At 37.5% G+C, this 24,706-nt stretch overlaps 2 protein-coding genes and 1 long non-coding RNA gene across 5 annotated transcripts in view; 1 reads left to right on the plus strand and 2 right to left on the minus strand.

The window, feature by feature from the left end:
* Positions 1-23,354, minus strand: part of LOC117596316 (CD48 antigen-like) — a 41,560-nt gene extending 18,206 nt beyond the window's left edge. Inside the window, exons 1-4 of one of the 3 annotated variants that reach the window (XR_008301160.1) lie at positions 23,217-23,339; positions 5,829-6,164; positions 4,472-4,768; positions 3,519-3,784 (exon numbers count right to left, since the gene is read on the minus strand). Coding sequence is in view for 2 of the 3 variants with exons in the window: in XM_053230806.1 (XP_053086781.1) it covers positions 18,202-18,323; positions 19,011-19,307; positions 20,370-20,702; positions 23,217-23,286 (822 nt within the window). In the remaining variant the exon portion in view is untranslated. Of the gene's footprint in view, positions 1-3,518; positions 3,785-4,163; positions 4,769-5,828; positions 6,165-7,482; positions 8,877-8,960; positions 9,229-18,126; positions 18,324-19,010; positions 19,308-20,369; positions 20,703-23,216 lie in introns of those variants that run through there. The other 2 variants (XM_053230807.1, XM_053230806.1) reach the window with 2 other exon arrangements.
* On the plus strand, positions 1,506-23,220 carry LOC128317636 (uncharacterized). Its single transcript, XR_008301162.1, has 3 exons — positions 1,506-1,912; positions 6,042-6,158; positions 22,671-23,220. It is a non-coding gene; the product is annotated as an uncharacterized LOC128317636 (long non-coding RNA).
* The window catches only part of LOC117596365 (CD48 antigen), a 48,535-nt gene continuing 40,698 nt past the window's right edge, over positions 16,870-24,706 (minus strand). Inside the window, exon 6 of the mRNA XM_053230803.1 lies at positions 16,870-17,903. Within this exon, the coding sequence (XP_053086778.1) occupies positions 17,826-17,903 (78 nt within the window). The 3' untranslated portion in view covers positions 16,870-17,825. The remainder of the gene's footprint in view (positions 17,904-24,706) is intronic.

Below are 24,706 nucleotides of genomic sequence, written 5' to 3' on the forward strand. Positions count from 1 at the left end.
TCTCTCCTCAGTACACCTCAGTACAAAAGAATGGAAAAAATGCTGAAGGTCAGTTTTAGAAACCTGAGAGCTGATTTTCTGCTTCAGAACAATCAGTGCAGACGTCATTTAATGGTTCTGAGTGGAACACGTGTCACTGTTTCATTTAATAGCCGTCTGGAACTCAGTGGATTTACAGTAGGTTCAGCTTTTAAAATGAAATTTCTACTTTAACAGTAAATCAATTCTTTGTTCAATGTTTTAAATTGTCTAATTCTGTATGTAAATTTACAGCGATTCAATTAAATAATGTACACATGCAGCCACTGTTTACTGTCTCTCAGTAGAGTTTATTGATAATATGGCATTTATTAGGTTTTTGATAATGTAACCAGCACATGAGTATAATTTTAGCATAAATAATTCCTCTGATAGTGTACACGCTTCCCTTATTTTGTGTTTTACACACACACAGTTCCTGGTACTAAAATCTGACAGTGAACACACTCCAGATCACACAACAACATTAACTCACTCTCTCCTATGATGTGGAGATTTCAGGATTAAGTTCAGTTTAAATTCCTGACTATGCAGAAATAGACAACCTTCAGCCTGGAAGATGAAAATCGTTCCTTTTTAACATGAATATAACCCAAAATGTGCAGCGGCCAGAGGACAAGAATGGGAATATCACATTTCCACAATAAATTAAATTAAATTAAAAACCAACAGGCGGTCAAGTGTAGTTTAAATAATTAATAAACACTGTGTGTGTTGCTGTTACAGTAAAATAATCAGTGATGGGGTGGTGTGATGAAGCGTGTTACTGATACAACACTGAAGTTGATTATTTTTCCTATAACAGCATGTCCCCAAGTGTTTTATTCCACCATGTCATACTTTTTATCTGTTTATAGTTACATTTTATGTTGTGGAACGTCCACAAAAATTTATAAAGACAAAAATCACAGCTTGTCATGTTACTGAGAAACCACAAAGTGTAAACTTTTCTAAAAGAAATGTCTTTGTTAATGTCTTTATTAACTTACAAAGTGTGGCAAACTCATAAAACCTCTTTTTGGGCTTTAAGGCAATAAAAGAGGGACATTTTAAAAGACATTTAAAGAGGAAGTGATGTTCTGTACCTACTGTACCTGTCTACACTCACTCTTCCAAATAAAGTTCAGAAATAATACTTTCTGAAACTAACACTTTATCATATTAAAGATAATCATGAAAGCCATAAGTGATAGAAAACATTATGAATGTGTTAAATGTGAGAAAGGAGAAGTGAATAAGTCATTGTTTTAAACTGAATGGCAGTTTTCTCTCTCATGTGATCTACTAGGCAAACTTATGGAAATATCAGCAGGACAGTGAATTTCCTCATCTGTTCTGAGCTCAGTGTCCATCACACTGCTCCCAGTTTGAACAAAAATGAAATAAACAGCTGAGGAACTTGTTTAATCCTGTGTGATGTGGTGAAACATCTTCCTGCTTTTACTCTCAGGCTTCTGAAAGAGAACTAATTTACCTGCTGGAAGTTTCTAGACAGGTAGGACTCTGTGCTTCACCAGCGTTAATGTCTAATGTGTTCAGTCGGTAAAGGATTTGGAGTCGTAACATGTAAATAAGCTAGAAATCGTCAGCGTCATCGTCACGTCTTCGTCACGCTATTCGGGCCGCCCTGTGTGTAGATGGGAATAAAAGCAGGTCGCTTCCGTGTCCGTGCCTCAGAAGGACAGAGCATTCTCTCAGTACAGCGAAAGAATGAAAGTAATGCTGATAAACCTCTTTAAACATTCCTGGAACCTGATTTTCTGCTAATGAACAATGCTAACTGTTGACCATTTACACATCAGTGTCCTCACATGGACATGATTTAAAGGACATCGTCATCGTCTGAGCTGGAGGCTTTACTGAGCTCTTTACGGTAGGAGAAACTGTTTAATGAACTTTCTCTTCTCACAGCAAATCACATTATTCACCTTCTTTACACTGTTTAATGCTTTATTTAAGTGCACAGGGATGAAATGGAAAATACTGATAATAATATACATGTGTAAAACCTGCTGGCTGAATTGTTTCTTATTTACTGAGATTATTTAGTGTTTTAGTTTACAATGCTACTTTAGAGATAATTATACACTGGGAAAAACTCCTGAGATTTTATGATCCTGTGATGGAACATCAAACTAGTAAATATTAATGTATTACATAATACTGTAAAATATAATATAATATAATATAATATAATATAATAGCTTTTATAATGATTGTGTTTCTCTTTTTAGCTGATATTAAGAAAGTAAACACAAGGAAGATGTTTTAATGTTTAAAGTGTAAATCTTATTAAAAGCTCTGGGAGATTAGTTCTTGGCTTATGGTTTGGTAAAAACAGTTAATATAAAGAAATACTCATACAGGTGACAGTAAAATAACTCTGGCTGCTTGTTTTAAAGGATCAGAATTGAGGTTTCTAATTGAACAGTTTTCACTGAAATATAATAGTTTGTACAGTTCTGGGCAAAAGTCCTCAAACTTGATGAAATGAAAAGTTTCTACTTTTAGGCCAATAAATGAATTTACACTAAACAATAATAAAGTAAATGAATATTTGTTGGAACTCTGGCTTTAAGCCTAAACTTCTCTCAGGTTCACTGCTGTACAGTTTTATACAGAAAGCAGCTGGAAGTGTTTTTCTGCATCTTGGAGAACCTAACACAGTTCTTCTGGACACTTTGCTTCTCACTTTGCTCCTGTTTCTAAAACCAGAACAGCCTCCATTACGGGTTTATCTGGAAAGTGCTCCATTACTGACCACTTCTAAAAACATTTCATTTTTTCTGTAACATTTAATGTTTTTGGAAAAAAAACATGAAAGATTGGAAATCTGGTTGTTTCTGTTTTTCCTCACAGTTTAATGCCAAAAACATCAAATAAGCAGCTAAGACTACTTTTGTATAAAAACAATTAAGGGTGTGTAGACTTTTGCACAGTACTGTATAAGAACAGCAGGGGGCAGTGTTGTGTGTAACATCATTTATAATTAAATTCAGGGACAACGCCCATTAAACCAGGGAAGGACAGATCTCTGTGGGCTAAAAGTAACAAACCTACTAATGAAGGCCTGATCCCGCCTGCTGTGTGTGAAATAAACAGTAATGGACTTATTGTCTTTTATAGAGAAGAACTTTACAGCTTTACCCCTTTAGCATTATCATGTTTTTAACTGAATGTTTAATTATTCCCAATTATCTTCAAACTGGGCAGAAGCTCAGCCTTTTAATGGCCATAAAGCAAAAATCACAAAAGGGGAATTTACACTTTTACATTTTTATTAAAAAAACAAACACACACAGCAAACACTTCTCTCTCTCTTTCATATAATACAAGCTCTCTGACGCTTCTGTGTCTTTCAGTTATGACGCTGTGTTTAGAGCTACACACTGAGCCTGAACAAGCAGTGTTCCAGGAACAATATTGACTTATCAGGTTTTTCAGGAATTACGGTTCAGAAGTTTTCTTTAGATGTTTACCTCTCTAAGTCTCTCTGCACTGTGAGTTGTAATATTCACAGCAGCGTAAGTCAGTTCAGGAAGTAAAGACACACAAATCAGATGAAATTTTACTAAACAAGGCAAATGTAAAAACTAAACTAAACACATGAACAGAAAGATGCGTTACTTGCCTGGTTGCTTTTTCTTTTTCAGCCAAAACCACACAGATACAGATATTATTATGAACACAAAAACTCCAACAGATATCAGGACAGGAAGCAGTGAATGGGAACCACTAGTTTGTCCTGTGAACAATACGATATATTCATTAATTATTTTCTCTATATGATGCAGACATAAAACTAGAGCTGGGAGATATGACAAAAATATATCATGATACTTGAAGTTAGATGATACGTATCACAGTATTTAGGTTTTCTAACAAAGTAGCAGTAAAACAAAATGTAAAGAAAGAGTTTGGTGATATTTATTAAATGTCTATTGTGTAATTGTGTAAATGTAATTGTGACAAAAATAGTAGAGAAATATCATAAAAAGATTACAATATCTCAGAAAAGTGTACTGTGTTATAATTTATCTCAATAGCGATATTATATCGTCATATCACCCAGCTCTACATAACACACACACTAAGCCCATGTTATTTTGATTCTTGACTCAAATCCATGAGAAACCTGTAACATGAAGCTGCCACTTGATTAATATTCCATTGCGGTCAGTAAATATGAATCCTCGATGTACTTTTTCATGGTATTGTTGATATTGACTCCACTGAATGATGTTGTGTTCACTGAGACTTTCACACATAAGCATTTAAACTACTGAATTTTCTTTAAACAACCAGACTGACAGACCATCAATAATGAATTTATTTTATATCTTAATCTTCAGTCACCTCTGTCTCACTCCTACATGAATATTCATTATTCTGTTCTAGTCACAGTGATGATAGTTTAGAGTCTCTGACGTACCTGAGTTATGATCACAGAGCTGTGCGATGTTGAGAGAAGTTGTTTTACTGCTGACAGGGTTTGCAGACACACAGATATAAGTGTTAGTGTTATTATCATGGAGTTGTATTTGAAGTGGGAGATTGAGGGGAACACTGAGATCTGTGTTATTGGTGATATTGAGTCTCTCATTCCCTCTGTACCAGGATAACTTCACATCTTCTCCATTCTCCACAGTGCACAGGAGGAAACACTGCTCTGTGGAAGACACACTTCGTTTTCCTCTTTCATTTCTTATTACTGGAGTTGATACTGGAGCTAAGAAACAGAAACACAGAGTAAATAACACAGATTAGAAACATCAGCTTTAGAAATCTTTTAAATCAAGACAATGGTTAAAAAAAATTAGTGGAGTTCCTGTTACCACTCTGAAGGTGATTATTTTCCTATAACAGCACATCCCCATGTTTTTTATTCCTCTTATACCACAGCAAATTGCCAATTATTACAATTTTTATTAAATGAAGCCATAATAAAAAGTCATTTTTAAAATCTATTTAAAGTTACACTTAATGTGGAACATCCATGAAACAGCTATAAACACAATTCTCCTTACAGAAAACTTCGCCCTGTGAATGAGCTGTTACTATAGAAACGATAACGTATTAGAACGAGGGCATTAATATAAACCTGTGATTTGTAGCTGCACTACTGTCAGAGCTGCTGTTATAGAAAATTAATCAACACCTTCTGACCAATCACAGTCCAGAATTCAACAGTGTTGTGGTGTAAAGGTCAATAATAAATCCTCCAGTAATGACTTATTGACTAAGTTCAAATGGAGACACACACTGACACGAATCATTCTTAACCAATTATCATTATATCACAAGTTTTACTGAAATATTACAGCTGAAGCCTGCAGAGTTATTCACTGCTAGAGACCAGTGACTGGTTTAAAACAATAACTCGGGTTAATTTAATCCAAATCCCAGTAGCTAATAATTTCAGGATGTTTTATCCATGCTCTCAGTTTCCAGGTCTTTTCCATTATTCGAACACTAGTCTATACATTTCCAGGTTTTCCAGATTAAAATGATGATTATAAATTACTTGTTTGTGCATGTTGAATTTTTCTCCTTGATAAACTGCATCTGTGAGTGTAATGTAGTTTATTCGGTTCCACTGCAGGTGTTTTTGAGTTTTTATTAACGCAGGAAAATAAAAAATATAGACATATTTTGTATTATAATTTCAGGGCAGATTCATCTGTAAATGATGCACTTTAACTACACTCAGCTCTGACTGGCCTTTTAGTAATTATGAAGTTAATGGACTGAATATGGACAGGAAGGAGACATGAAACACTTTTACTCACCATAAACACTGACACTGAAAGTCCTCGTTGTGAGATCATCAGCGATGACGTGTAATAAATAAACTCCAGAATCATTTCTGCTGATGTTCCTGATGGTTAAAGCTCCACTGGTTCTGTCCAGCTGCAGTCGCTCTTTAAATCTCTCAGTGATTTCTGGAACAGTTTCTCCTTTAAACACCTGACTGTTCAATATAATTTCCTCTGCTTTCTCAGGTCCATAAAACCACAGAATCTGAGCATCACTCTGAATTCCAGTTCTCCCAGTATGGAGAGTTATATTGGTTCCTTCCACTTCCTGCAGTTTGACCGTCTCGTCTCCAGCCGCACACAGTAAACCTGCATCACAGCTTCAGCTTCAGATTCATCATTTCACTCACAAACACAATCACATACAGTCCATTAAAACTACACTGTGCTACAGATCAATGCTGTTTTCAACTGTTTTCAAAATATCACACTTCTGCGAATCTGACACACTATATGGCCAAAAGTATGTGCACCCCTGACCATCACACCCATATGTGTTTCTTCCCCAAACTGTTACCACAAATTTGGAAGCACACAATTGTACAGAATGTCTTTGTACGCTGTAGCATTAAACTTTCCCTTCACTGGAACTCACTATATTATTATGTACTACTGAAGTGCTTTCATTACTAGATATGTTTCAATATAGCTAACGATATACTTACCGTCCACTTTATTAGGAACACCTGTACTTTGATCGTGGCATGGTTGTCGGTACCAGAAGGGCTGGTTTGAGTATTTCAGAAACTGGTTGTAAAGAGTGATTATTTGAGTTACTATAGACTTCCTGTCAGCTCAGACCAGTCTGCTCATTCTCCACTGATCTCTCTCATCATCAAGGTGTTTAAGCTGCAGACTCTCCGCTCACAGGATGGTTTTTGTTTTCTGCACCGTTCTGTGTAAACTCTAGAGACTGCTGTGGGTGAAAATCGCAGGAGATCAGCAGTTTCTGAAAAACTCAAACCAGCCCGTCTGGTACCCACAACCATGCCACGATTAAAGTCACAGAGATCACACTTTTTCTTCATTCTGATGTTTGATGTGAACATTAATTAAGCTCTTGACCTGCATCTGCAGGATTTTATGCAATGTGCTGCTGCCACATGATTGGCTGATTAGATAACTGCATAAATGTGCAGGTGTACAGGTGTTCCTAATAAAGTGGACAGGGGAGTATATTTAATAATATTGGGGAAAAGTTAATTGTCTTCTTAAAATCAGTTGTAGGGTAAAATACATTCACAGTACAACAGAAGAGATAGAAACTACAGGAATAATAGATGTGCTGTAGAGAGTCCCACCTCAGTGACAGTGAAAAGTGCTGTTCAGTGTTTATTCTGAGAGTTTAATAGAAAGGAAACTAAACAGGTTCCTGTGTTTGGCTTTTGTTTGAAAAGTCAAAGTGCTGTGAAACAGGAGCTTTTCAGAGGACTCATTAACACCAGCTCTAAACTGCTGTAGCACTGTTCAGCTTAACACTGAGCAAAATTCACTCCATCCAACACACCAAGTATTACACTGACTTTCACAACCCACTTTCCCCTTCTTCAGGACGGACTTCTTTTATAAAACTCTGTAGATTTACAGTTACACTTTCTTCTGTTGTGAAGGAAAGGTGTAAACTTACAGCACAGCAGGAGGAGAAAAGTCCAGAGAATCCTGTTTCCTGATAAAATAGTCACCATTTTCATAATCCATAGTAAGTGTTTGTCAGCCAGACATTTTCCCGTCGTCCTGAACATCAGTGTCACTGAAGGATTTTATAAACAATAAAATTAGCAGATAAGCGACATGGTGTATGTTTTTGCTGTACAAATACCCAAACACTGTGAACAAACACATTTTTAAAGATATTTTCAGGTGTATTTAGTGGGGGCTCTAATATGTTATAATTTTAAACATTTTTAAATGTTATAATTACATAATCTTGTAATCAAAAGGAGAGTGTGGGAAAACACTGCCATTGCCTTGTAGTTATTATCATTTCCTTTAGTAGAATTTCTTGTCTTTCCTGATTAAGCAAAATCCTGCAACAGTTCTGGATTATGACTAAAATGTATTTTTTAATATTAAAAATAAAAATGGACCAAAGGGAACACTAAAATAGTTTTTGTTGTGTCAGACTGTGTGTTTGTCTCAGAGTGTTATAAAATGATGCACCAGTAGAGCTGAAATGGCAGCGAGCACTAGAACACAGCACACTGATCATAGTATAGTATAATACATTATACTATGTTATACATTAAACTTTACTAGTTTGATGTCCCATCACAGGATCATAAAATCTCAGGAGTTTTTCCCAGTGTATAATTATCTCTAAAGTAGCATTGTAAACTAAAACACTAAATAATCTCAGTAAATAAGAAACTATTCAGCCAGCAGGTTTTACACATGTATATTATTATCAGTATTTTCCATTTCATCCCTGTGCACTTAAATAAAGCATTAAACAGTGTAAAGAAGGTGAATAATGTGATTTGCTGTGAGAAGAGAAAGTTCATTAAACAGTTTCTCCTACCGTAAAGAGCTCAGTAAAGCCTCCAGCTCAGACGATGTCCTTTAAATCACGTCCATGTGAGGACCCTGATGTGTAAATGGTCAACAGTTAGCATTGTTCATTAGCAGAAAATCAGGTTCCAGGAATGTTTAAACAGGTTTATCAACATTACTTTCATGTTTTGCCTGTACTGAGATGGTGAATCACAGAGTGTTCAGTATTGTGTACAATGAGACGGGCCGAAAAGCCTGCAAAAGCTACATATTTGTGCCTTTATTTTTCTTTCTTAACATTTTCTTTAGTACAATTTCCTGCCTTCCTGCCTAAGCAAAATCCTCCAACAGTTCTGGATTGGAAAAATGGATTAAAGGAAACACTAAAATAGTCTTTGTTGTGTCAGACTGTGTGTTTGTCTCAGAGTGTAATAAAATGATGCACCAGCAGAGCTGAAATGGCAGCGAGCACTAGAACACAGCACACTGATCGAATCAGGAACTCGATGAAGCCACAGCACTCGCGCTTTCCTACAAGAGAAACAGAGTACATTTACTTTCTTTCTTTGTTTGGGAGCAGTTTGTGAATTGTACATTTCAGCATTGTTCTCATACCAGCGTGCTGTGATTAGATCTCTGTGATGTTCAGTGTGACGGTGTGATTGCTGATGGGATTGGCCGACACACAGCTGTAAACGTCGTGCTCTTCAACGTTTACATCCGGAGGAAGAGTGAGTTTATTAGCGTCATGAGAATCACTGGTCTGGTTTAATATCGCTGTCCCTTTGAACCAAGACAGAGTCGTGTCTCTGTGACGCTCTACAGAACACAACACTGAACATTTGGATCCAGATGTTGCTACAGAGGCTGAGTGATCATGGACTGTGTGTCTGGTTATGTACAGAAAGGATAGAGGAGTTGAGAGAAGAACAAACTGAGGTTAAATATAATCACACATTGTGTAAGGAGAAAGATTGGGGAAAAAATATAATATATACTCACCATAAACACTGACACTGAAAGTCCTGGATGAGAGACGTCCAGTAATGACGTTAATAAATAAACTCCAGAATCATTTCTGCTGATGTTCCTGATGGTTAAAGCTCCACTGTTTCTGTCCAGCTGCAGTCGCTCTTTAAATCTCTCACTGATTTCTGGAACAGTTTCTCCTTTAAACACCTGACTGTTCAATATCTTTTCCTCTGCTTTCTCAGGTCCATTGAGCCACAGAATCTGAGCATCACTCTGAATTCCAGTTCTCCCAGTATGGAGAGTGATAGTGGTTCCTTCCACTTCCTGCAGTGTGACCGTCTCATCTCCAGTTACATTCTGCAGACCTACACACCAACACATGCAACAAATCAGTCAAACTCCTCACACAGGTGAAATTTCACATCAGCTCATGCATGAAGCTGACACTAACTACCAAAACAATTTTCTATTTTTTTTCAACTCCCTTCCACTTTCTAAATCATTATGATATTTTAAATCTCAAACCCCTAAACTGTATTTTTAAATTTCAACCTGTTGAAATTCAAGGTGTTTGCAATGGTATCCAGCATTGTTCCTAGGGTGTTGCTAGGTGGTAACTAGGGTTTTACCAGGCAGTTTCTATGGTATTTCAAGCTGTTGTGAGGTGGTTGCTAAGATGTTATTACTTACATTCGACTGATAGCTTTTATCCAAAGCAACTTACAGTTGAGATCAGATACGAGTGAACAGTTGAGGGTTAAGAGGCCTGCTCAAGGGACCAGCAGTGGCAGTGTGGTGATGTTGGGATTTGAACTCATAACCTTCTGATTAGTAGCCCAATGCCTGAGCTACTGTATTGTACCAGGTGGTTGTTATGGTAGTCCAGGAGGTTGTTATGGTAATCCAGGTGGTACTGAATGTTGAAAGCTTTATATGAAGTCAGCAGGTCAGAAGTCACTCAGTGGTTTAATGGAGCTGCACAGGTGAAAGCTGAAAGTAAGTTCACATACATAATGGAAGGTTTGGGGGAAATGGCGCCCCCTTTAGGCAGCTGTCTCCTGATTTCAGGTTTATTAATGTAGTTGTAAATGGAGTAAAATTAGTGTTAAGGGAAGGAAATTGAAAAAAAAGAAGTTTATTTTGGTAGTAAGTGTCAGCTTGATGCATGAGGTGATGTGAAATTTTGTCTGTGTGAAGAGTTTGACTGAGTTGTTGCATATGTTGGTGTGTAGGTCTGCAGAATGTAACTTTTTTGCAATGAAATTGGAGATATATGTTTTGTTCATCTTGACCCAAGGATTCCAGTGATCTAAGACACTTGAGTCTGTGACGAAAGGTTCAAAAGTTATGGCCATTTTTGTAAATGTATTTTTGTTTTGATCACTGTAGCGCCACTGTGTGGCTGATGTGGCCCTCTGCACATAATAAGGGAATAATAATAATAATAATAATAATAATAATAATAATAATAATAATAATAATAATAATAAATATAGCTGCAAGCGGCGATCATCGGGGTCCAAGCAGCAGGGCAAAGTGGAGAAAAATGTCTAAAACATTCAAATTCGAAAGAATAGTTTGTGTTGTGAATAGGGAATGAAATTACTTGTTGGGAAAAACGTGGCATATAGAATAGACTACAGTGAATAGGTTTAAAAGGATATGTTTATTTTTATTTATTTATTTATTTTTTGCTATTGTTAAAAATCAGAATCATTATATAAGTGTCTGTGTTGGAAATGTATCACTGTTTTTACTCTGTACTTTTTAATGAATATGTGAAATGGATTAAGAAATTGGCGGAAGAAGCTGCAGCAGAATAATAATAAATATAAAAATTAAGATAACATTTAATCATCTTTGAGCATTTCATACATTAGTTTGCAAATTAATTTTATAAAAGTCAGGAGATGCATCTTTATATTTTAATACATGTTGAATTATTCAGCCTTTCAAATTGACGGAAACTGATGGAAAAAGCTTAAACTTAAAAAGGTTTATTATCCTGTGGCTCCCTCTTGTGGGCAACTTTAGTATTACAGCCGACATCTGTCCCTCACACTGAGATAAATGGCTGATGATTTAGAATTTGCTGTTTGGCCCCCGAACATCAGAAATTCGTGAAATTTGGTATGTTAGATCAGACTTTCCTGTTGTGCATGTGAACCGAGATTCATGAAGTTTGGACATTGCGTTCACAAGATATAAGCTAATTAGTTATTATTTACCACACCCACAAATATATGGGCCTGTATCTCCACAGTGATTAAATCAATCAAAATTCTTTTGATAATTCTTTGTCTGGAGCATCTCGAGATGGTGCAAAGCTAATTTTGTGGGAATCAGACAAACGGCCTAGGACGAGTTCAAAAAAAGTAACGTTTTTTGATGAGATATACGTTTTGTAGCACTTGATGCAAGGATTCATAGGAAGCAAGAATTATATGCTAGCATGCACGGATGCAGAGTTATTAGAAAAAACCCCAAATTTGCTTATTATAGCGCCATCTTGTGATCGACTCTCAAAACATTTGGTACACAGCGTCGTTTTGACACTACATACAAATGTGTCAATTTTCTAACATTCAGCCATTTTGATATGACGTTAGTAGCTGCTGAATGTTGATTGGCTGCTGGTGGCCGTATTTGTTGACTTGTCCAAATCATATTTAAAAAATATGTTAGCATGTGTACCGAACATGATGCATACCAATTTTCAACTTCAATGGATCAAACTTCAAGAGGCCAAGCCAAAGATGGCCTTCACCACCACCACCAGCCACTGGCAGTACCGGGTTCTCCACTTTGGCCTGCACGGAGCTCCAGCCATTTTCCAACCCCACCTCTAACACCACGGGGACGTCCTGGGAGAGCTCTGGAAGGCTGTGTTGACCGCCATTCCCAGGAAGTGTCATCTGGGGCTGACCGAGGTACAGTACCTGGGCTACTGGATTGTCCAGGGGCTTCTAAAGCCACAGGAGAAGAATATGGAAGCAGTTAAGGAATATCCGCCACCCACAACGAAGAAACAGGTACGTGCCTTTTTGGGGTTGGGGGTACTACTGGAGGTTTGTGCCTAACTTCTTCTATATAGCCTCTTCCCTCTCCTCAAGAGGGGGCTCAGTGCAGTAATGCGGATGGGCTCTCACGACGGTTCTCCCTCTGGGCCCATCGCATGCCGGCAATAGGCTCGGAGCTAAGGGAGAGGTCCTGTAATGGCGGGCCGTCAGCCCGCGCACAAAAGACACACAGCGCTCCTCACACGACTGTTGCCATGGTGCTGAATGGACAGCATTGATTCAGCACCACCACTGTTTCGGAGAGCATTATAGCGCATGGCTGCAAGGCAGGGCGGAGAAACTGGACTCGGCTGGCGGCCAATGATTGCAGTGGCAGCTCCCTACCGTCCTGCAGAAACCAGGAGAGTATAAAAGGGGCCAGCGGCTGCTCTCAGGGAAGGAAAGGTACGGTAAAGCAGGGTACTAAAGTCTCTCTCCCTCTCGCTGCTAGAAGCCGACGTCAGCGAGGACGAAGAGCCTGGACTCCTGCGCGCCGACCCTCGCCTACCCCGAGAACAACCGACGTGCCTCCTGGGTTCCGCCACGATGCTGCTGCCCCGTGTTCACCACGCCCAGTTCCGGGATGACTGTGACCTCACCTTTCTGCACCAGCCACCCTCACCTTCACACCAGCCTTTCCCATACACCAGCATTTTAATATAAAGAGCACTTTCCCCCCACCTGTGCCTCCCGTTGTCTGTGTTCTGTTGCAACCTCATGGTGCTACAATATATTTATATAGCAAAGGATTGTTTGCCATGGGCTGAAATTCTAGCTTCTGAGGAGCTCCTGGGACTCTTATACAAAAATATCATATGTCTATACTTCAATTCAATTCAATTTTATTTGTATAGCACTTTTAACAATGGTAACTATCACAAAGCAGCTTTACATAAATATATAAACTCACAATATAAATTTAAAATTTATGAATTTCTCCCTAATGAGCAAGAGGTGACGGTGGTGAGGAAAAACTCCCTGAGACAATATGAGGAAGAAACCTTGAGAGGAACCAGGCTCAAAAGGAAGCCCTTCCTCATCTGGATGACAACAGATAGTGCGCTTATAAATAATTCCCTTCTATATAACTGTGTACTAAATAGACAAATAGTGGGATTGTGTAACCTACAGTAAGTAGTTAGTTAGTAGTTTTAAGTAATTACAGCTTTGACAGTTTAGAGGTTTTTGTAGATATCATCTGCTCACTGATGGAGTCGAGATATACATATTTATATGCAATGTATATATGGATGAAGCAAAAGACAAAAATTTTTTTTTTTTGCACTTGTCATTTTAAAACACAAAGGTGCTATGACAGAAGCACCTTTGTGTTGGGATTTGGTGGCCTTGTGGTAAAATGCTTGTCTCTGTTGTTGGAGATTGTTAGTTCAAATCTTGCTCATTCCTCTGCTTGTTTTTTTTGGGTTGAGATCTAGGGAAGCTGGTGTTAAAAGGGCAGTTTTTTGTGCTGTCTGTGTAGTTAATTTGGCTATATGACGGTGACTTAAATGAAGGTGAAAAGGCTTATAAAAAGGGCAGTGAGTATGAGTTCCTGTGGCTCATGTGGATGAGTTTCACCTCTGGGTTGTGAGGTTGCTGGTTCAAACCCCAGCCAGGGCTCCAGAAGGTCAAAGTAGGTGGCTCATGAATCAGTTGCAGTGTGAGTTAGGCAGGAGGTGCAGGAAGGCCTGAGTGTATGTGCTGGTGAAGCTGGCCCCCATGGGTCAGGGTTGTGGGAGAAAGGGGTTATGGTGCCTGGCAAGAGGGTGTTGACTTAGGTTTTGCAGTGGTCCCTCTATTATGCAAAACTAAGTCGATGCTCCTTTGCCAAGCACCATAACCCCTTTCCCCAGCAGCACGGACTGAGGGGGGGCAGCTGCCCGGATATTACCCCCCCACCTCATGAACGCCTGCCCTCAGGCCATCCTGCACCTTCTGATTCAATGACACTGTCATTGATTCCTGAACCATTTACGCTCACATCCTGGAGTCCTGGCTGGGGTTTGACCCAGCAACCTCACAACCCAGAGGCAATGCTCATCCACATGAGCCACAGGAACTCATACAAGCCAATTAGTTCATAGTCCTTTTCACCTTCAAATAACCAAGTAACTTTTAACATCACAAAAGCCTATAATTTTAACTCTACTTTCTACCCAACATACCAAACACAGACATGACCTGGATTCAAACCAGCAACATCCAAATCCAGAGACAAAGAGTTTACTACAAGGCCACCAAATCCCACAGGAAACAGTTGAGTGTCATAGCGCCTTTGTGTTTTAAATTGACACTCTGTGTGTGTGTGTCTTGCTTTAATAACATCCTTGTAAAGATTTAGCTTTTATTAAACACAGTTAGAGCTGTTGGTCAGTGGATGTGTATCAGCACTTGTTTGCATTTCTGTTCTGTGATTTCACCGGATCGGAGCACGAGCGAGAAGTGCAGCACGTGAGCTGTGCCCAAATCGGTGACCCAGACAAATCTGTGACTAGAGGGCGCTGTTCAGTAAATGTTCATGCGGGAACGCGCTGCCGGCGCGAGCACGTGATCGGGAGCGCGCAGAGAGTCTGTTCATGGTCTTATAGACAAGCTCTCCGCGTGCACGTGTCTGCTCTGTCATCAACACTGCAGCTTCTGTCTTTCCTGTTTGTGTTCCTGTTTGTGTTTTTAATAATAGAATATTATAATGGCAATTATACATAAATATAATTTTATAACTAATATAATTATAACAATTCTGTCTGGTTTCACAACTTTTTACCAGATGGTTCTGTGGGCTGCCATACAGACCATAGCCAGAAGAAGAAGAAGAAGAAGAAAACATAGAATAACAATAGGGTGCTGAGCACCTTCGGTGCTTGGGCCCCTAATAATAATAAGATATTAAGATATAAGATAATAATAATAAGAAAACAAAGAATAACAATAGGATGCTTATGCTCCTTCGGTGCTTGGGCCCCTAATAATAATAATAATAAGAAGAAGAATAAGAAGAAGAATAATAATAATAAAAATAAGAAGAAAACACTTCGTGCTTGGACCCCTAATGAACCACTTGAACCATTCCTGGAACCTGATTTTCTGCTAATGAACAATGCTAACTGTTGACCATTTACACATCAGTGTCCTCACATGGACGTGATTTAAAGGACATCGTCATCGTCTGAGCTGGAGGCTTTACTGAGCTCTTTACGGTAGGAGAAACTGTTTAATGAACTTTCTCTTCTCACAGCAAATCACATTATTCACCTTCTTTACACTGTTTAATGCTTTATTTAAGTGCACAGGGATGAAATGGAAAATACTGATAATAATATACATGTGTAAAACCTGCTGGCTGAATTGTTTCTTATTTACTGAGATTATTTAGTGTTTTAGTTTACAATGCTACTTTAGAGATAATTATACACTGGGAAAAACTCCTGAGATTTTATGATCCTGTGATGGAACATCAAACTAGTAAATATTAATGTATTACACAATACTGTATAATATAATATAATATAATATAATATAATATAATAGCTTTTATAATGATTGTGTTTCTCTTTTTTAGCTGATATTAAGAAAGTAAACACAAGGAAGATGTTTTAATGTTTAAAATGTAAATCTTATTAAAAGCTCTGGGAGATTAGTTCTTGGCTTATGGTTTGGTAAAAACAGTTAATATAAAGAAATACTCATACAGGTGACAGTAAAATAACTCTGGCTGCTTGTTTTAAAGGATCAGAATTGAGGTTTCTAATTGAACAGTTTTCACTGAAATATAATAGTTTGTACAGTTCTGGGCAAAAGTCCTCAAACTTGATGAAATGAAAAGTTTCTACTTTTAGGCCAATAAATGAACTCTCATTTACACTAAACAATAATAAAGTAAATGAATATTTGTTGGAACTCTGGCTTTAAGCCTAAACTTCTCTCAGGTTCACTGCTGTACAGTTTTATACAGAAAGCAGCTGGAAGTGTTTTTCTGCATCTTGGAGAACCTAACACAGTTCTTCTGGACACTTTGCTTCTCACTTTGCTCCTGTTTCTGAAACCAGAACAGCCTCCATTATGGGTTTATCTGGAAAGTGCTCCATTACTGACCACTTCTAAAAACATTTCATTTTTCTGTAACATTTAATGTTTTTGGAAAAAAAACATGAAAGTTTGGAAATCTGGTTGTTTCTGTTTTTCCTCACAGTTTAATGCCAAAAACATCAAATAAGCAGCTAAGACTACTTTTGTATAAAAATAATTAAGGGTGTGTAGACTTTTGCACAGTGCTGTATAAGAACAGCAGGGGGCAGTGTTGTGTGTAACATCATTTATAATTAAATTCAGGGACAACGCCCATTAAACCAGGGAAGGACAGATCTCTGTGGGCTAAAAGTAACAAACCTACTAATGAAGGCCTGATCCCGCCTGCTGTGTGTGAAATAAACAGTAATGGACTTATTGTCTTTTATAGAGAAGAACTTTACAGCTTTACACCTTTAGCATTATCATGTTTTTAACTGAATAGTTAATTATTCATCCCTTCAGCCTTTTAATAGGCAATAAAGCAAAAATAACAAAAGGGGGAGTTTACATGTTTACATTTTTATTTAAAAAAAACTGCAAGCTCTGAGTTGGAAAAAAAAAACAAACTAGAAAGAAGCCTCTCTTACATACATGGCTGAAATTCCTAAACAGTTAATGCAGTATTTCTGTTAAACCCCTTGAATTAAAGCTGAAAGTCTACACTACAATCACATCTTGATTGCTTCATTTCAAATCCGTTGTGGTGGTGTACAGAAGCAAAATTACAGAAATCGTGTCACTGTCCAAATACTTATGGACCTGACTGTATAAGACAAGCTCTCTGACGCTTCTGTCTCTTCCGGTTATGAAGTTGTGCTGTCTCACAGCTCTGCAACCTGAGAAGCTTAAACACTGAGAAGCAGCTGGAAAACTGAAGCTGCTGATTCGTTATAACAAACCTGACGTGTTCCAGTAAAAACTCTGAAGCATTTCTGATGAGCTTGCCTTTTTGACACTTGGTTTTTAGCTAACTTTAATGTTGCTATTCATGATTATATAACGAGAGCATGCAAATATTATATTAACATTAAACACACACCTAACTCCTACAGGATTTCAGCACAGCTCAGAGCAAACAGATTAATCAGTTCACAAATACGTTCGTGAGAAAAACACAAGTTTAACCAGCAGACGTTCAGATAGGAATCAGTTACGAGACCCTGAAATCTACTTCCTAAAATCCCCTCAAAGGTATTTAGGATGAAATATGATCTTAAACATAACCAAGTCAACTTTTTAACAGCCAGTGTACATAATCTACACATTTTAAACACACATAGTGAACACTTGCGACCAACTGTGAACAAGATAAATACTGTTTAAAAAAAGGTTTAATAACAAATTGATTAAAATAATAAAAAGGATATACTGATGTGTTGAATTATCTGGATTTCTTCACAGCTGCATACACCACAGAGTCACTCTCCGCTTCACCATGCGTTACTCTCGAGTTTTCTTCCTGTAAGACACAACAGTGTATTTCAGTATCTGAATCAGGGAAAGACTTTATCACTCCTGTGGAGGAAATGTGATATTTATACCAAACCTCTAATGCATTTCACATCATGATCATGTTCAGAAGTTTTCTTTAGATGTTTACCTCTTTAACTCTCTAAGGTAAGTCTCTCTGCACTGTGAGCTGTAATATTCACATCAGCGTAAGTCAGTTCAGGAAGTAAAGACACACAAATCAGATGAAATTTTACTAAATATGGCAAATGTAAAAACTAAACTAAACACATGAACAGAAAGATGCGTTACTTGCCTGGTTGCTTTTTCTTTTTCAGCCAAAGCCACACAGATACAGATATTATTAATAACACAAAAACTCCAACAGATATCAGGACAGGAAGCAGTGAACGGGAACGATCAGTTTGTCCTGTGAACAATACGATATATTGATAAATTATTTTCTCTATATGATGCAGACATAAAACTAGAGCTGGGAGATATGACAAAAATATATCATGATACTTGAAGTTAAATGATACGTATCACAGTATTTAGGTTTTCTAACAAAGTAGCAGTAAAACAAAATGTAAAGAAAGAGTTTGGTGATATTTATTAAATTATTATTGTGTAATTGTGTAAATGTAATTGTGACAAAAATAGTAGAGAAATATCATAAAAAGATTACAATATCTCAGAAAAGTGTACTGTGTTATAATTTATCTCAATAGCGATATTATATCGTCATATCACCCAGCTCTACATAACACACACACTAAGCCCATGTTATTTTGATTCTTGACTCAAATCCATGAGAAACCTGTAACATGAAGCTGCCACTTGATTAATATTCCATTGCGGTCAGTAAATATGAATCCTCTATATACTTTTTCATGGTATTGTTGATATTGACTCCACTGAATGATGTTGTGTTCACTGAGACTTTCACACATAAGCATTTAAACTACTGAATTTTCTTTAAACAACCAGACTGACAGACCATCAATAATGAATTTATTTTATATCTTAATCTTCAGTCACCTCTGTCTCACTCCTACATGAATATTCATTATTCTGTTCTAGTCACAGTGATGATAGTTTAGAGTCTCTGACGTACCTGAGTTATGATCACAGAGCTGTGCGATGTTGAGAGAAGTTGTTTTACTGCTGACAGGGTTTGCAGACACACAGATATAAGTGTTAGTGTTAATATCATGGAGTTGTATTTGAAGTGGGAGATTGAGGGGAACACTGAGATCTGTGTTATTGGTGATGGAGATTCTCTCATTCCCTCTGTACCAGGATAACTTCACATCTTCTCCATTCTCCACAGTGCACAGGAGGAAACACTGCTCTGTGGAAGACACACTTCGTTTTCCTCTTTGATTTCTTATTACTGGAGTTGATACTGGAGCTAAGAAACAGAAACACAGAGTAAATAACACAGATTAGAAACATCAGCTTTAGAAATCTTTTAAATCAAGACAATGGTTAAAAAAAATTAGTGGAGTTCCTGTTACCACTCTGAAGGTGATTATTTTCCTATAACAGCACATCCCCATGTTTTTTATTCCTCTTATACCACAGCAAATTGCCAATTATTACAATTTTTATTAAATGAAGCCATAATAAAAAGTCATTTTTAAAATCTATTTATAGTTACACTTAATGTGGAACATCCATGAAACAGCTATAAACACAATTCTCCTTACAGAAAACTTCGCCCTGTGAATGAGCTGTTACTATAGAAACGATAACGTATTAGAACGAGGGCATTAATATAAACCTGTGATTTGTAGCTGCACTACTGTCAGAGCTGCTGTTCTAGAAAATTAATCAACACCTTCTGACCAATCACAGTCCAGAATTCAACAGTGTTGTGGTGTAAAAGTCAATAATAAATCCTCCAGTAATGACTTATTGACTAAGTTCAAATGGAGACACACACTGACACGAATCATTCTTAACCAATTATCATTATATCACAAGTTTTACTGAAATATTACAGCTGAAGCCTGCAGAGTTATTCACTGCTAGAGACCAGTGACTGGTTTAAAACAATAACTCGGGTTAATTTAATCCAAATCTCAGTGGCTAATAATTTCAGGATGTTTTATCCATGCTCTCAGTTTCCAGGTCTTTTCCATTATTCGAACACTAGTCTATACACTTCCAGGTTTTCCAGATTAAAATGATGATTATAAATTACTTGTTTGTGCATGTTGAATTTTTCTCCTTGATAAACTGCATCTGTGAGTGTAATGTAGTTTATACGGTTCTACTGCAGGTGTTTGTGAGTTTTGATTAAATGCAGGGAAATAAAAAAATATAGATGTATTTTTTGTTATGATTTCAGGGCAGATTTATCTGTAAATGATGCAGTTTGACTACACTCAGCTCTGACTGGCCTTTTGGCCTTTATGAAGTTAATGGACTGAACATGGACAGGAAGGAGACATGAAACACTTTTACTCACCATAAACACTGACACTGAAAGTCCAAGATGTGAGACGTCCAGCAATGACTTGTATTAAATAAACTCCAGAATGGTTTCTGCTGACGTTCCTGATGGTTAAAGCTCCACTGGTTCTGTCCAGCTGCAGTCGCTCTTTAAATCTCTCACTGATTTCTGGAACAGTTTCTCCTTTTAACACCTGACCAATTAATGTATTTTCCTCTGCTTTCTCAGGTCCATAAAACCACAGAATATGAGCATCACTCTGAAGTCCAGTTCTCCCAGTACAGAGAGTTATATTGGTTCCTTCCACTCCCTGCAGTTTGACCATATCATCTCCAGCCGCACACAAACCTGCAAAGTAAACCTGCATCACAGCTTCAGCTTCAGATTCATCATTTCACTCACAAACATATTCACATACAGTCCATTAAAACTACACTGTGCTACAGATTTGGGATTTCAGATGATGATGTTTATAAACGAAACTTATGCAGATCGTTCCAGCCAGTATTTTTACTGCAAACCAATCTGCTCTTAAAGTACATTTTCAAAGTCAAAATTCATTATTTGTCATCAGATCTTTTAAAAAATTAAAAACTGAAAAATGCTGCTTGCATAAGTATTCACCCCCTTCAGACTAGCACTTGGAAGAACCACCCTTTGCTGCAGTAACAGCTGTAAGTGTGTTGGGGTCGGTGAAGTTCCTGCCAGCTCTGCACGCTGTTTGAGATTTTCACCCATTCTTCCTGCCAGATTTGCTCCAGGTTCTTCAGGCTGCTTTGGTCTTGTGTTTGAGACCATTGTCCTGCTGAACGGTGAAGTTTCTTCCAAGCTTTAGTTTTTTAGCAGACTGAAGCAATTTCTTTTCTAATATCCTCCTGTATTTGACTCTATCCATTCTTTCTTCAATTTTGACAAGAAGCCCAGGTTCAGTGGATAGAAAGCATCCCCAGAGCACGATGCTGCCACCACCATATTTCACTGTAGAGACTGGTGTTAATTGGGTTTGCACCACACACAGCACTTGCCCAAATACAGTATCTAGATCTTGGTCTCATCTCACCAAAAAACACATCTTCACTGATTGGCTCTTGTGTTTTCATACAGCTGTTCTTGAGCATCAGTTTCTTTTTAGCCATGCCTTCCACACATTCCCCGGCTATGCAGAGCTCATAAAATGGTTGTCTGATGCACCTTCACTTCACTCTCAGCCACTGTACTCTATAACTCCTTCAGAGTGACTTTTGGGGCACAGTCTCTGTCTTGTTTATGAGTTTTGAGGGACAGTCTTGTCCAGGTACTGCTTGTCTAAATACTGCTTCTCTAATTACTGCTTGTCTAAATACTGCTTCTCTAATTACTGTTTGTCTAAGTACTGCTTCTCTAGTTACTGTTTGTCTAAGTACTGCTTGGGTGGTGTGATGCAGCTTCCGCGTCCTCAGTATTGATCTCACTAGGATGTCCAACCTCTTATATATAATTTTACATCCTATTCCTAAGTGATGAAATTCTATGACCCTATCTTTAACTTCATTAGAATGCTCCTTAGCCTTCACTTTCACTCCTTTCCTTCAGACTGACCCTCTTTTCAAGGGCAGTTCAGCTGAGGTGGTTTTTATTCAGGGAACTATTTTAATATTTCACAGGTGAAGGTCAATTCTAAGTCAGTTATGTCCTTGTTAAGACAATATCTTTCATCTGGAGCTTTGAGATTCCTGCAGACTGATAATTATTTTGACTGGAAATTCACTGTAAGAGATCATGAGTCAGCAGAAAAAATACTGAGAGGAAGAATATGTTCATTTATTATTTGTAATTCATATTATTTGTAATTCAGACAAATCTGATCAATTCCAGGGGGGTCAAATACTTTTGCAAGACACCGTACAGTTAAATAACAGTGGAGGAATTTGCATATATTTACAAATATAGTGCACAGGATTTTCCAATATATTTCTATTGCATAAGGAGAGACTGTTACTGAGAAATTAAATGGATCTGGGTTGATTTATTTGAAAGAGGATTTTCACTGAAAAATAACATCAATGTACAAGTAAGAGTCACTTGATTTTAGCCTGGATCATTTGTGTTTTATTTTCATTAATCAGATGGTACACTTTTTAAAGTTATAGCTACACAATAGAAAATATAGACTTAAAGTGTGAAATTATCAGAGTGGAAAACATCATCATCACAAATCAGCACAATGAATCTATAATATCATGGATTTATAGTCTTAAGAATCCTAAATCAATAACCACAAGCTGTCTTTACTATACAGTCAGAACACTTTAATTGCTAACATTATTTTATTTGCAGAAAAGTGGACTGAACTGGATCTTTCCCTGTCGCTGGAGTGGAGAAAAACACCTTCTGTACCTTCAGGTGTGTCTCTAAACATTACTCTCAAAGCTAATTAATGTACATGAGAGTTTCTTAAACTAATCATGTTCCTCAGATCAATTAAAAGTAAAATACACTCATATAATAAAAAAACCACACACTACAGGAATAAATTATGTGCTGTAGAGAGTCCCACCTCAGTGACAGTGAAAAGTGCTGTTCAGTGTTTATTCTGAGAGTTTAATAGAAAGGAAACTAAACAGGTTCCTGTGTTTGGCTTTTGTTTGAAAAGTCAAAGTGCTGTGAAACAGGAGCTTTTCAGAGGACTCATTAACACCAGCTCTAAACTGCTGTAGCACTGTTCAGCTTAACACTGAGCAAAATTCACTCCATCCAACACACCAAGTATTACACTGACTTTCACAACCCACTTTCCCCTTCTTCAGGACGGACTTCTTTTATAAAACTCTGTAGATTTACAGTTACACTTTCTTCTGTTGTGAAGGAAAGGTGTAAACTTACAGCACAGCAGGAGGAGAAAAGTCCAGAGAATCCTGTTTCCTGCTAAAATAGTCACATTTTCATAATCCATAGTAAGTGTTTGTCAGCCAGACATTTTCCCGTCGTCCTGAACATCAGTGTCACTGAAGGATTTTATAAACAATAAAACTAGCAGATAAGCGACATGGTGTGTGTTTCTGCTGTATGTTATGCTTCCGATGCTGTTAGCTTAGCGTCTTTACTGGCTCACATCCATCAACCCGCTGCAGCTCCTCCTGTGGCAGTGTGTTCAGTCTGTACATGCTCAGTACACACTTTCCCCTCAGCTCTGTGTAACACACCTTTTTAAAGATATTTTCAGGTGTGTTTAGTGTACATGCTCAGTACACACTTTCCCCTCAGCTCTGTGTAACACACCTTTTAAAAGATATTTTCAGGTGTGTTTAGTGTACATGCTCAGTACACACTTTCCCCTCAGCTCTGTGTAACACACCTTTTTAAAGATATTTTCAGGTGTGTTTAGTGTACATGCTCAGTACACACTTTCCCCTCAGCTCTGTGTAACACACCTTTTTAAAGATATTTTCAGGTGGATTTAGTGAGGGCTTTAAAATGTTATAATTAGAAAAAATTAAATGTTATAATTACATACTGATCCTACAAATATTACTTGAATAATTGTGTTTGTAGTCAAAAGAAGAATGTGGGAAAACACTGCCATTGCCCTGTAATTATTATCTGATGTCACGTGATACCATCTCCACCATCCTAAACATAACTTTATTCACAGCTGAACATCATAAACACATACAGTATGAACACAAAAGCCCTGAGTAAAAGATGCAGTAGTTTATATTCTCTGCTGTACGACTGACTCCTGAATGCTCATCAGTGTTACTGACCATAAACTACACTGCTAACTCCAACCATCTCAATGGAACAGTAACAATCTAAATAGCTAATATTCTCACCCTAAAGTCATTTAGTTTCTATTTTACAGTTTCAGAGCCGTGCCAAGCACCTGCGCTTTAATATTATGATTGTGGTTTGAGAATTCTTTATCAAATCAATCAACAATTAAACAAAGACTTGAAATTCATAACTGAGCTCATTTGAACTTGTTAGTAATGCACTGAGCAAACAGATGTGTTGGTTAGATTTTGCTTTTTACGGGAATCAGCATGTGTCAGTGTGTATAACATCCTTTTACATTTGTGTTTTAAATAAATGTGTGGTGTTTATTCTAAAGTAATGATTGTCAGTAATTATTCTATCGAGCCTGTTGTAGGAAGTTCAGCACTGGACTGGACTCCTGTCTAGATCTTGAAGTTTGTACACCCTCAGGTAGACGTTACATTACATGCAGGTAACATGCCAATTTCACTTCAGTCTGTACTTAGAACCAGAAAGATCATACTCATGCTTGCAAACATTTAATAAAAAAACTTTTTATATAATGTGTGATCATGCTTCATTTTTTATGTGACATTTTAAAACGAGCGTAATGAAGT

Source organism: Pangasianodon hypophthalmus, chromosome 28 (assembly GCF_027358585.1).
Source record: "Pangasianodon hypophthalmus isolate fPanHyp1 chromosome 28, fPanHyp1.pri, whole genome shotgun sequence".
Classification (NCBI taxonomy): domain Eukaryota; kingdom Metazoa; phylum Chordata; class Actinopteri; order Siluriformes; family Pangasiidae; genus Pangasianodon; species Pangasianodon hypophthalmus.